The 14,132-nt window shown below is 41.6% G+C and overlaps 1 protein-coding gene across 1 annotated transcript; it reads left to right on the top strand.

Moving 5' to 3' along the window:
* The first annotated feature begins 4,667 nt into the window (after nucleotides 1-4,667).
* Nucleotides 4,668-12,503, top strand: LOC115154234 (proteasome assembly chaperone 1). The gene is made up of 7 exons (XM_029700253.1): nucleotides 4,668-4,912; nucleotides 5,178-5,287; nucleotides 5,939-6,096; nucleotides 8,793-8,855; nucleotides 9,005-9,203; nucleotides 11,018-11,148; nucleotides 11,655-12,503. Exons 1-7 carry the CDS (start codon nucleotides 4,794-4,796, stop codon nucleotides 11,730-11,732), a joined length of 858 nt encoding a protein of 285 aa, XP_029556113.1. The 5' UTR covers nucleotides 4,668-4,793; the 3' UTR covers nucleotides 11,733-12,503.
* The last annotated feature ends 1,629 nt before the right edge of the window (nucleotides 12,504-14,132 follow it).

Genomic DNA, 14,132 nt, shown 5'->3' with positions numbered 1-14,132 from the left:
TTCATTTCTGTCCTACAGTTCAGTTTAGAAGGACTGTATCTTAGAGGTGTCTGGGTGGTTTAATATTGTCACGTCCTGACCCTAGTAAGATGTAATTTTCTATAGTAGAGTAGGTCAGGGCATGACAGGGGGTGTTTTGGGTTGTTCTATGTTTATGTTCTAGTTTTTCTATTTCTATGTTGGGATTGTTTGGGTTGATCTCTAATTGGAGGCAGCTGATCCTCGTTGCCTCTGATTAGAGATCATATTTAAGTAGGGGTTTTTCTTCCTGGGTTTTGTGGGTAGTTTTTTTCTGTTTAGTGTATGTCACCTGACGGAACTGTTTTCGGTCGTTTTGTTGTTTTGTTTAAGTGTTATTCATTATAGGAAATATGAGCACTTCACACGCCGCACCTTGGTCCCCGACCCACGTTACAAATATATAATGCACATAATTAATAACTAGACCATGCTTAAAGAGATATTCAATGTCTGATTAGTCATTGTTACCCATCTACCACTGCTCTTTTCACTGCTCTTTTGTATGCGGCTTTTGAAAAGCTCCCTGGTCTTTGTAGTTTAATCTGTGCTTGAAATTCAATACTTGACCGAGGGACCTTACAGATGTTGTATATATAGGGGACAGAGGAAGGGTTAGTCATTTAAAAATCATGTCAAACCCGTATTATTTAACACAGTGAGTCCAGGTAACTTTTTATGTTATTTGTTAAGCCAAATATTACTCCTGATCTAATTTAGGCTTGTCTAAACAAAGGGCTGAATACTAATGCAAAAACTATATTTTTGTTATTTAATTAAAACAAATAGTAATCTTCCACTTTGAAATTAAGGAATATTTTGTGTTTATTATTGACCGAAAATGACGATCCATTTTAATCCCACTTTGTAACACAAAATGTGAAGAAATCCATGGGGTTTGAATACTTTTGCAAAGCACTTTTGCAAGGCAATCTGCTACAGTACTTAATCGAATGTCTATGGGAACCATAATTAATCAAGTCTTTCTCTCTCCCTATCTATCTGACATCACAATCTTAAACCTTTCTTGGACTGCAACAGATTATTTTAAAGATGTTTGTATATGTCTAAATGTTTGAATCTATTTGTAGTATATATCTATTTTTGTTATACACTGCTCAAAAAAATAAAGGGAACACTTAAACAACACAATGTAATTCCAAGTCAATCACACTTCTGTGAAATCAAACTGTCCACTTAGGAAGCAACACTGATTGACAAATGTCACATGCTGTTGTGCAAATGGAATAGACAACAGGTGGAAATTATAGGCAATTAGCAAGACACCCCCAATAAAGGAGTGGTTCTGCAGGTGGGGACCACAGACCACTTCACAGTTCCTATGCTTCCTGGCTGATGTTTTGGTCACTTTTGAATGCTGGCGGTGCTTTCACTCTAGTGGTAGCATGAGACGGAGTCTACAACCCACACAAGTGGCTCAGGTAGTGCAGCTCATCCAGGATGGCACATCAATGCGAGCTGTGGCAAGAAGGTTTGCTGTGTCTGTCAGTGTAGTGTCCAGAGCATGGAGGCACTACCAGGAGACAGGCCAGTACATCAGGAGACGTGGAGGAGGCCGTAGGAGGGCAACAACCCAGCAGCAGGACCGCTACCTCCGCCTTTGTGCAAGGAGGAGCAGGAGAAGCACTGCCAGAGCCCTGCAAAATGACCTCCAGCAGGCCACAAATTTGCATGTGTCTGCTCAAACGGTCAGAAACAGACTCCATGAGGGTGGTATGAGGGCCCGACGTCCACAGGTGGGGGTTGTGCTTACAGCCCAACACCGTGCAGGACGTTTGGCATTTGCCAGAGAACACCAAGATTGGCAAATTCGCCACTGGCGCCCTGTGCTCTTCACAGATGAAAGCAGGTTCACACTGAGCACATGTGACAGAGTCTGGAGACGCCGTGGAGAACGTTCTGCTGCCTGCAACATCCTCCAGCATGACCGGTTTGGCGGTGGGTCAGTCATGGTGTGGGGTGACATTTCTTTGGGGGGCCGCACAGCCCTCCATGTGCTCGCCAGAGGTAGCCTGACTGCTATTAGGTACCGAGATGAGATCCTCAGACCCCCTGTGAGACCATATGCTGGTGCGGTTGGCCCTGGGTTCCTCCTAATGCAAGACAATGCTGGACCTCATGTGGCTGGAGTGTGTCAGCAGTTCCTGCAAGAGGAAGGCATTGATGCTATGGACTGGCCCGCCCGTTCCCCAGAACTGAATCCAATTGAGCACATCTGGGACATCATGTCTCGCTCCATCCACCAACGCCACGTTGCACCACAGACTGTCCAGGAGAATAAGATTATTTCTTTCATTCAGATCTAGGATGTGTTGTTTAAGTGTTCCCTTTATATATATATATATATATATATATATATATATATATATATATATATATATATATATATATATATATATACTGAACAAAAATATAAATGCAATATGCAACCATTTCACTGAGTTAATTAATTTAAGGAAATCAGTAAACTGAAAAATTAATTAGGCCCTAATTTATGAATTTACCATGACTAGGCAGGGGTGCAGGGAAAAGGCCAACCCCCTTGGGAGCCAGTCCCACCCGATTAGGAGCAAGGCACTGCCAATCAGAATGAGTTTTTCCCTACAAAGGGGCTTCATTTCAGACATAAATAAATACATTAAATTCTCTGGCAACAGCTCTGATGGACATTTCTGCAGTCAGAATGGCAATTGCATGCTCCATCAACTTGAGACATCTGTGGCATTGTGTTGTGTGACACAACTGCACATTTTAGAGTGATGTTTTATAGTCCCCAGCACAAGATGCACCTGTGTAATGATCATGTTGTTTAATCAGCTTTTTGACATGCCACACCTGTCAGGTGGATGAATTATCTTGGCAAAGGAGAAATGCTTACTTACAGGGATGTAAACAAATTTGTTCACAAAATTTGAGAGAAATTACCTTTTTGTTTCCTTTTACCTTTTATTTCAGCTCATGAAACATGGGACCAAAACTTTACATGTTGCGTTTATATTTTTGTTCAGTGTTTTTGGAAAAATATTTAACATGAATGTTTTAATATATTGTTGGCTTTTGGTCTTTGATATGATATGATGTTGAATGATTAAGTGGTGAATAGCCTGCTATGAATTTACCACCAATGTCATATCTGTCTAAACTGCCTCCCGAGTAGCGCAGCGGTCTAAGGCACTGCATCACAGTGCTAGAGGCATCACTACAGATCCAGGCGGCGACTGGGAGACCCATGAGGCGGCCCACAATTGGCCCAGCGTCGTCCGGGTTAGGGGAGGGTTTGGCCGACCGGGATGTCCTTGTCCCATCGTGCTCTAGCGACTCCTGTGGCGGGCTGTGCGCATGCACGCTGACATGGTTACCAGTTGGACGGTGTTTCCTCCGACACATTGGGGCGACTGGCTTCCGGGTTAAGCGAGCAGTTTGTCAAGAAGCAGTGCAGCTTGGCAGGGTCGGGCTTCGGGAGGACGCATGGCTCTCGACCTTCGCCTCTCCCAAGTCTGTACGGGAGTTGCAGCGATGGGACAAGACTGTATCTACCAATTTTGGGGTAAAAAGTAAAACAAATGAAATAATAATATCGGTCTGATCTAAGGGTAAGCTTTTCACCCACAGTAAGCACATGGATGTTATATTATCTAATCTACCTATAAGACAGATGGGTTCCAGCAGAGCTATAATGCCTAGTGAAAGTCTACACGCTCCTTGCACAGTTATCATATTTCGCGGCCTTACAAAAAAATATATAGAAACCTTTCCTAATTAATAAAAAATAAAATTAATTGTCAATGTCTTCACAACCCAGAGTTATGCTGTGTTGATAACAAGTGGGAGACTTGTTATAAACTGGGAGCAATGTCAGTGTGCATCCACGTGCTTTGAACTTGCTGAGCAAGCTTACTGGCTAAAGGCAAACAAGCTGGGTCAAGCATAAACTAAAAGTAAAACTATCATGCCCGTAAACAAATTATAGTGTTAAAAAAACCATATGAATTGATAGATGCAATAACAAAACATGATTTTAAAATTATTCCTAAACAAATTTAGCCTACTGAGCTTGAGCAATGTTGACAAAACCAATCGATATACAGTATTTTTTACCCTAAAAGTTGTGCAAAGTTGTTAGAATCTTATTCAAAACGATTCATAGCTGTAATGGCATTCACAGCGTAATGGCTGCCTGAGGTGCTTCCACCATCACAAAGTATTAATTGTTGGGTGTGAGAACATACACAATCAAGACATCATAGTTAAAAAAAAAATAATAATAATTGGTAAATGCTCTATAATTTTCTTTCACTTTTAAAATGTAAAGTAGGCTGTGTAGATCGGTAGCAAAAGCATTACCCGATTTAGATCCCGTTTTAGATTTAAATTAAGGCAGCAAAATGTGACTGCAAGGGGTGTAGACTTTCATTACGAATGTATATTTTGTTTACACTCCAGCACGATAGGCGGTGATAGAGGTACCTGTTGCGTTGAACTCAAGGGAAAAACTGAGAAAAAGAAAACGAAGGAAGTACACACGAGGAATCCTCAACGTTACCTCCTCGCCTCTTTCTCAAAACCCATTGGATGAGAGAACCAGCTGGTCCAGACCTTCTGACCTTCTCCTCCAATGGGTTTTGAGAAGGAGGAGAGAGGACGCGAGGAGAGACAATTGAGATTCTCCCATGGTTTGGCATGAGGAGGAAATCTTAGGTATCATTTTTATTGTCAGCACGGTCATCTAGCTAACTACAGTCATAAAATAAACAATGGCAACGTTTTTCGGAGAGGTTTTATCTGTTTACTCGCGTGCAGTCGAAGAAGATGACGATGATCTGGATGATGAAAACGAAGATGAGCGAATTCACAGAGAGATAGAAGAAAAGAGGTAGCTAACAGCCAGCTAGCTAACGACTCAAACTGCACGCGATTGAGCTTTCAGTTTCACTTGGTAACGAGTTAGCGAATGCTTTGCTTTTGTAGCTTAGTATGCAGCAGATGGTTCTTTTGAAATATCCATCGCTTGTCAATAAAATAACCATGTCCTCTGTTCTCAACTGTACACAGCTCCATTTATTATTTCAACAAGTTAGTACACGGTGACTGAGTAAAGATGTGCATGATTTTGACTGACTGGTGTTCTGGTTTAACAGGGAGGTCCATATTGCGTGGTGCCCTGAAGTCGCACAATCACTTGAGGGCTCTGGCAGCAACAAGTTGCAATGCTCAGACCTCATCATTGCCGTGGGCACTAATGCTGCAGGTAAGCTCCCGAGTGGCGCGGCAGACAAAAGCACTGCATCTCAGTGCTAGAGGCGTCACTACAGACCATGGTTCGATTCCAAGCTGTATCACAACTGGTCGTGATTGGGAGTCCCGTATGGCGGCGCACAATTTGCCCAGCGTCGTCCGGGTTAGGCCGTCGTTGTAAATAAGAATATGTTCTTAACAGACTTGCCTAGTTAAATAAAAGCTCACCTGTGATGACTGGGTTGTATTCATTAGTCAGATTCCGTTGTGAAACGTTTTACAACAAACAGTTTAGTCAACGCTCTTCAACGTGAAAAGCTGTTGAGTTCTGTTTTGTTCTTAAATGGAAGTTGTAGTTCAGTCACGTGTCTTAAAAAAATAGTGACTGGCGGAAGGAACCCTATGGACTAAACTCCTCTTTGGAGTATGGACAATTCTGTCATTTATAGATGTGCAGCTTGTGCCAAGTGCTCTGCAGACTATTGGGATTGACATGGCAACGCATGAAAACCATACTTTTAAAATTAACTACAACTTCCGTTTAAGAACTAAATGCAATCAAACAGCTTTTCCATCATGTTTTGCAACATAATCTGACTAATGAATACACTCCTGGTCTAACTCTTTCTCTCAAGGAATGAAAATTCTCTCCTATTGTTTTCAGGATTTCTGTCTGCATATGTGTTGAACACTGAAAGCTGGGATGCAGTGGGCCATGTGTCACTATGGAATGAGAGGAGTAGGGGCTCCAGTAGACAGAGCATTGCCCCACTGCCTGGAGAGCCAGCCTGTCTCTTCTACCAACACAGGGACAACCCAGCAGTGAGTGGCTGATCAAACACAATGCACACCAACAATTGTACATAGGATACACTTAAAGGTCTTAGTAAGCCTTGTCCAAACCACAACGGCCCATAGTTCAGAAGCCTGTGTTTGGACACTAGTCTGTTGCAGCATTAATCCATCTGCTGAGTGCCAAGCAGAGAGGCATATGGTCCTGTTCGTTGGTATGACTCAACCAGGGATCGATCTTCCAATTTCAGGATGGACACTAACCACAAGGCCACTGAGTTGGTATGCAAATGAAACTGAGTCGCAGTGATGTGACGTTGCCACGAGCAGTCAGTCTTTGCACTTTCCAAAAATAAAGACACGTGCGCTTCACACTGCTGCAATATTATAGCTGCGGGATAAAAACAGAAGTTAAGCCTTGCACTTCACCTTAAATGTTTCTGGATTGCATGACTCTACCTTTAAAGGTGTGTTCCAACAATATTTTCATTGCCACTGTAGTCAGTGACTCAGCGATTATAGCAGATTCTGTAAAGCAGTGGTCACCAACCTTTCATGAGCTGAGATCACTTTGTCAAAATGCAGGCCGAGATCAATTTTTTCATGACTTCATCCTAAGCCTATGCAACATTAACCTATCAAAATCAGTTCTGTAGCAGTGAGGTTTGTGCGTAGGCTATAAGCTCAATACATTCTCACTGCATATAGACTATTCTTGAATTGCCCTGCCAATGTCGTGCTTCTCAGACCATTTTTTAAAATGATATTTCAAAACGTGAGGTATATGATCCCACTGGTAATAGATCATTTGTAGCATTACTAATTGAAATGGTTTATTTTACTGGACTGATGGTGCCTGCATCTGATGGTCAGTCTCAGCAGAGGGTGGGTTTCGTGAGAGGCTACCTCTGATGGTTTTCTGACTCATGCACCAATTCATGTTACTCGTATGATCAGAGAACGTGAAATAGGCTACTCCTCGATATTAGCAAGGCAAGCCGCTAATAACGACGCAAGTCTATTGATAAACTTTGTATTGCGAGTGGATCAAATAAAATATTTGTCACATCTATCTTCAGAGCTCGTGCTGCTAGGTGACCTAAATCACGTTGAGGGAGAGGTTGTTGTCCTGGCACCACATGGCCAGGTCTCTGACCTCCTCCCTATAGGTTGTCTTGTCGTTGTCGGTGATCAGCAAACTTAATGATGGTGTTGGAGTCGTGCTTGGCCATGCAGTCATGAGTGAACAGGGAGTACAGGAGGGGACTGAGCACGCACCCATGAATGGCCCCCGTGTTGAGGATCAGCATGGCGGATGTGTTGTTACCTACCCTTACCATCTGGGGCGGCCCGTCAGGAAGTCCAGGATCCACTTGCAGAGGGAGGTGTTTAGTCCCAGGGTCCTTAGCTTAGTGATGAGCTTTGAGGGCACTATGGTGTTGAACTCTGAGCTGTAGTCAATGAACAGCATTCTCATATAGGTGTTCCTTTTGTCCAGGTGTTAAAGGGCAGTGTGGAGTGCAATGGAGATTGTATCATCTGTGGATCTGTTGGGGCGGTATGCAAATTGGAGTCGATCTAGGGTTTCTGGCATAATGGTATTGATGTGAACCATGACCAGCCTTTCAAAGCACTTCATGGCTACAGACGTGAGTGCTACGGGTCAGTAGTCATTTAGGCAGGATACCTTAGTGTTCTTGGACACAGGGACTATGGCGGTCAGCTTGAAACATGTTGGTATTACAGACTCAGACAGGGAGAGGTTGAAAATGTCAGTGAAGACACTTGCAAGCTGGTCAGTGCATGCTATGAGTAAGTGTGATCAGACAGTCGTCCGGAACAGCTCATGCTCTCATGCATGCTTCAGTGTTACTTGCCTCGAAGTGAGCATAGAACTAAATTGGCTCGTCTGGTATCCCCTTGTCACTGGGCAGCTCTCGGCTGTGCTTCCCTTTGTAGTCTGTAATAGTTTGCAAGCCCTGCCACATCCGACGAGCGTCGGAGCCGGTTTAGTACGATTCAATCTTAGTCTTGTATTGACACTTGTCCTGTTTGATGGTTCGTCGGAGGGGGTAGCGGGATTTCTTATAAGCTTCTGGGTTAGAGTCCCACTCCTTGAAACCGGCAGCTCTACCCTTTAGCTCAGTGCGAACGTTGCCTGTAATCTATGGCTTCTGAGCTATCTGATTGGCCAGCGGTAGACCTATGGGTGTACTTAATTTGCTCCCCGGGCGAGTAGAGTTTGTACCTTCAGACACATGAAATGGTTCAAAATGGGAACACTACGATACCCGGTGTGTAGGGCAGTTGAATCAAGTGCACCTACCACAAACAGTGCATAACGAATAAAAAAATAGTAACTCAAGGCTTTATCGTTGGGCTTTTTTTTAAATGCCAGCTGTACAGTGTTAACTCTGACACATTGGTGCTACTGGCGTCCGGGTTAAGCAAGCAGTGCGGGTTGTGTTTCGGAGGATGCATGGCTCTCAACCTTTGCCCCTCCTGAGTCTGTATGGGAGTTGCAGCTATTGGACAAGACTGTAACTACCAATTGGATATCCTAAAATTTTGGAGAAAAAGGGGTAAAAAGTGTTTAAAAAACAAGGAAACCTTGGAGGAAGGGAAAAACTAGGAAAGCCTTGGAGGAAGGGAAAAACTAGGAAAGCCTTGCGATCAACTGGTTGGTGACGACTGCTTTAAAGTATATTCTTGTGTTGCTTTTGTAGGTCCTGGTCTGCCAAAGCACTTGTTACATTGCGGAGGACCAACTATTTCAATGGACAGAAAAGGTAATGCTCTTGTGATTGTATAGATGCCTTATAGAGGTTCAGGTTGATGCCCACTGCTTGGTATGACTATAAGTAGATGTGACTGTAAAAGCACTGGTCAACAATGACTACGTCCTCTTAACTTTCTCCCTCCTTCCCTCTGGTTCTAGGTGTTTGGCTGCCTCCAGAAGAGAGGGCTCAGTGTGATGGTGCTGTCGGACAGCCCTGTGGCTGAGTACAAAACACCAGACTACCTCTACGGTAGCGCAGTCCCTTTCCTACGCTCCCTCAAGAGCAGTGCCTCCAAGAGCCAGGCCCTCTGCCCTGCACTCGAGCAGCCAAACATCCTCACTGGACTGCCAGCTGCAGGTACCACCATACTGATGTCTTTGATTCCCTGGATTGAAGTCTTCCATTTAATTCCACAGAATTAAATAATGGACTATTTTCAATTCATTAAATTGATCGACTTTGAAATGGAATTTGCCCCCAACCATGTTCAGGCATGTATTATTTGCGTAAAAGCACTTGCATTAACTTCTTGGGGCTATGTGGGACGTTAGCGTGCCCCCCGTGGCGCACCCTATCAACAGCAGGTGCATTTCAAGAGCGGCAAATTTGAAACCAAATAAATGTCAAAATTCAAATTTCTCAAACATACAACTAACTTACAGCCTTTGAAAGATAAACATCTCCTTAATCTAACCACGTTGTCCGATTTCAAAAAGGTTTTACGGGGAAAGCATAAAGTTAGGTTATGTTAGGAGAGTACATTGACAATAGCTGTGTGTAATGTATTGTCGATTCAAAGACAGGCGTCACCAAAACCATAAAATCAGCTAAAATTATGCACTAACCTTTTACAATCTCCATCAGATGACACTCCTAGGACATTATGTTAGACAATGCATGCATTTTTAGTTCTATCAAGTTCATATTTATATCTAAAAACAGCGTTTTACTATGGCGTTGATGTTCAGGAAATCGTTTCCCTCCAATACCGGCAGTCAAGTCATGACAACAAAATAATTAATTAATATTAGAAAACATTGGTAAAATATTATATTGTCATTCAGAGAATTATAGATTTACATCTCTTGAACGCAATGGACTTGCCAGATTTAAAATTAACCTTACTGGGAAATCACACTTTGCAATAATCTGAGCACTGCGCCCAGAAAAATACGCATTGCGATACAGACTAACCGCCATGTTGGAGAGATCTAAAATCGAAAATACTATGTAAATAATCCATTACCTTTGATTCTCTTCATCAGATGTCACTTCCAAAGAATCCCAGGTCCATAACGAATGTAGTTTTGTTCAAAAAAGCTCATCATTTATGTCCAAAAACCTCGGTGTTGTTAGCACATGATCTAAGCCAGCCGGACTTCACTTCCCTTCACGAACGGAAAAAATATATTTACGTTCGTTCAAACATGTCAAACGTTGTATCGCATAAATCATTAGGGCCTTTTTTAACCAGAACATGAATAAAATTCAAGGCGGACCATTGGGTTCTCTTTTAAAACGTTTCGGAATGAGAGTACCCACCATCAACTCGCGCGCAAGGTGTCTAATGGGCCATCACAGTTCCAAGGCTCTTATTCGGTCAGATCTCACTGTAGAAGACTCAAAACACTTTGTAAAGGCTGGGGACATCTTGTGGAAGCAATAGGAAGTGCCAAAACATTCCTCACCCCCTTTGTTTTTCAATGGTATAGGCTTAAAGTCAATTCAACACATCAGGTATCCACTTCCTGTCAGAATCTGTCTCAGGGTTTTGCCTGCCAAATGAGTTCTGTTATACTCACAGACACCATTCAAACAGTTTTTGAAATTTTAGGGTGTTTTCTATCCATATATAATAAGTATATGCATATTGTAGTTACTGGGTAGGATTAGTAACCAGATTAAATCGGGTACATTTTTTTATCCAGCCGTGAAATTACTGCCCCCTATACCCTAACAGGTTAACGAAACATGATTTAATTTGTCAAAGATTCTTGCCATATCATGCATATTAGCCAACTTGCTGAATTTGTCATTCTTTCTCCTTAGGACCTTTCTATGGATTACATTCTGGAAATTTCCAAAACATTATGGTTATTTTTGGTTAATTTCTGGTTCCTTTTCACACAGAAGGACCCAAATACTAAAACTGATCTCTATTCTTTCCTCAGTACTGAGCCACTGCCAAGTCCATCAGATTCCAGCTGTTCTGTACCAATGCTACACTGATGTCATCAGCCCAGACTCTATCACCATGGAAACCTACAAACCTGCCCTGTTGTGTCTAAGCAAGTTGGTCAAGGTGAGCGAATACATTGTAGAGCAGGGAGCAGAACATTTTTGCACCCCCCTCGTGACAGCAAAGATAAAAATGTGAGTTTTAAATTTGATTTCCTGAAATTCTGCCCATTTTGCCGTGGGGTGGAGAGAAGACTTTCCAGTTTCATAACTCATTTCCTGCAGTTCTAGACATTTTGCCATAGGATAGAGGGAAATGTTAGCAGTTTTTAATATAACTGATGAACAAAGGGGCCTATCCCAGTCAGTAATTCGACCATGCTTACTACACGTCTAGCGGCCAGCTATCAAAACTAACTTACCAGTCAAACAAATGTAGTTTACAACCACATTTCGAAATTGCAGCTTTTGTATTCTAACTCGACGTTAAGTTGCGACCCCGACTAAGTCGTCCCAGTATCAGTATCAATGTCCTAATGGTAGCTATTCATCACTGTTCAGGGTTCTCAAAAGTTTTGTCTTCTTTTGCTGACCTCTCTCTCCCTCTCTCTCCCCACATTTTACCTCCAGTTGGAGCCTTGTCTCAGCGCTGACGTCCTCCGAAGGTTTGCCAAAGTCACTGAGGCTCAGAGTAATCTGTATACTTAAATGTGGAAGATTTATTTGTACTGAATAGGCTCTGTATTTGTCTTTTACCTAATGAACAGGTTCACTTTATTTTAACCAAATCTGTATTTTGGATGTATATGGCATTTTATAGTGTCCAGACACTTTTTTGCGATTTCACTTGGTTTTGAGAAACTTACCCCCACCAGCCATAGACTTCCTCATGCTCGTTCTGCAGTTGCAGGGGCACAGAAATAACATGTACAAAAGCTCCAAAAACATCAAAATATGTCCTTTTAAAAACTGCATTGCTCTCAGTATAACGATGCAGGTCTTTAGACGTCATTCCAAACTTTAAATTCTAATTTGTTGGACTCAAGCGATACTTCTCCGTGTAGGCCTTCTCTGGGCATTGCTCAAGACCTGCATTGCTATACTGAGAGCATTACCATTTCTAAAAGGATGTATTTGGGTGTTTTTGGAGTGTTTGTTCATGTTTTATCTGTGACCCTGCAACTGCAGAACAAGCATGATGAAGTTTATCGCCAGTGGGGTAAGTTTGTCAAAACCAAGTGAAATCTAAAATAAAAAGTTTGGACACTTCCATAACATTCCATTTACAAAAAAAAGTTAACCTTCATTTAAACTGTAAAATAATCTGTAAGTAATGTTTTAATTTGGAAGAAGTGAAGGGCACCTTCACTGAAAATAAAAGGTGCAACACTCTCAGCATTTAACTTACTTTGGGCTTATAATTAATTAGGACTTATAATTAGGACTTGGGCTTATAATTAAAGTTCAAGCCATTGAAAACATTGGTAAGCGGAGTTTCTTTTGGGGGGGATGGTTTGTCCTCGGGGTTTCGCCAGCCATATCAGTTCTGTTATAGTCACAGACATTTTAACAGTTTTATAAACTTTAGAGTGTTTTCTATCTAAATCTACCAATTATATGCATATCCTAGCTTCTGGGCCTGAGAAACAGGCAGTTTACTTTGGGCACGCTTTTCATCTGGACGTGAAAATACTGCCCCCTATCCCAGTGAAGTTAAGCAACGTTAAAAAGCTTGATGTTTCTGCCATCAACCTAGTTCTGATGAAGGCCAGTGATGGCCGAAACATCAAGCTTTTTAACTTAGGATGTTAAGTCTCCTATATGGGGCACTTTGCGTGGTTCTGGAGCGATTCCGACTGACAGTTTGGGGTACGAGGCGCTGTTTGAATGTCATAGGGACCTGTGCCTCATAGTGCCAGACAGCCCCATCTGTCTGCTCCCACTCGCTCAGTGGACCCGACATTTGCGTAGGGAGCAACGTGTCACATTTTCTGCCTTATCCAGACAAAGAATCGATTTGCTCTTCCTCTGAGGAACGGATACATATATATATAAGGTAAAAGTCTAGCGAATCCAACAGTTGTGGTTTCATCTCTGTGATATTCTCAGCTGGATTTAGAGCTCTTAACATGAAAGAATACTAATTCATTTCTTAAAATTGAAACAAGACCACTTTTTCTTGGTCACAGATTGATGAAATCACTTTGTGCTTAAAGCTGAAGTAACGAGTCTGCACACATTTGAATTGTCTCTGCTGCTCAGTGGACATTTAGGAGAAAATTCAGTCAGTTGTATGAAATAGTGCCAATATTGATTGTACTGTAACGAAGTATGATCATATTTATTTTAGTTATAAGAAAGGTCATTTATAATTTGATTGTTACTATATTTACAAAACATCAGTCATGTCAAGCCCTATTGCTCCACTTTTGTTGAATAGAAAGAAAGAAAATCCAGATTTTTTTCGATTTCACGTTTTTACTATGTACTTGAGCTTGTGTCCTCAAAAGTGAGTGCACTTCAGTAATTTCAAACATTTTTTTCTCAGAAAGGTGAGTTCCAGACATTTCTAAAACTATGCAACATTACCTGTTACTGTTTATGGCCATCATGAAAATTGTCACTTTTGGGTATGTCTATTTAGGCGGAAATCTACAGTTTGCTTTATCATTCAAGAAGTAAAAAAATAAAATGTTATGTTGAGCGAGCGTTGCGCCTTTTTACTTTTTCAAATAATGTTACATTTAAAATGTAAATAAACACCCTGAAATTCTGTATTTATTTTCATTCATCTTAACACTTTGAAAATTAACTGGTACTATTATAACTTATTAGACGTTGCTAAATAAATACCATCCCCAAATCTTTGTCTCAAATATGCCTTAAAAAGTCAGACTGTACACTGACTATACAAAACATATTAAGAACACTTGCTCTTTCCATAACAGACTGACCAGGTGAATGCTATGATCCCTTATTGATGTCACTTTGTAAATTCACATAAATCAGTGTAGATGAAAGTGAGAAGAGAGGTTAAAGAAGGATTTTTAACCATTGAGACAATTGAAACATTGATTGTGTATATGTGCCATTCAGAGGGTGAATGGG

The sequence above is a fragment of the Salmo trutta genome, chromosome 19, assembly GCF_901001165.1.
Source record: "Salmo trutta chromosome 19, fSalTru1.1, whole genome shotgun sequence".
NCBI lineage: Eukaryota > Metazoa > Chordata > Actinopteri > Salmoniformes > Salmonidae > Salmo > Salmo trutta.
This window is presented reverse-complemented; position numbering and strand designations above follow the sequence as displayed.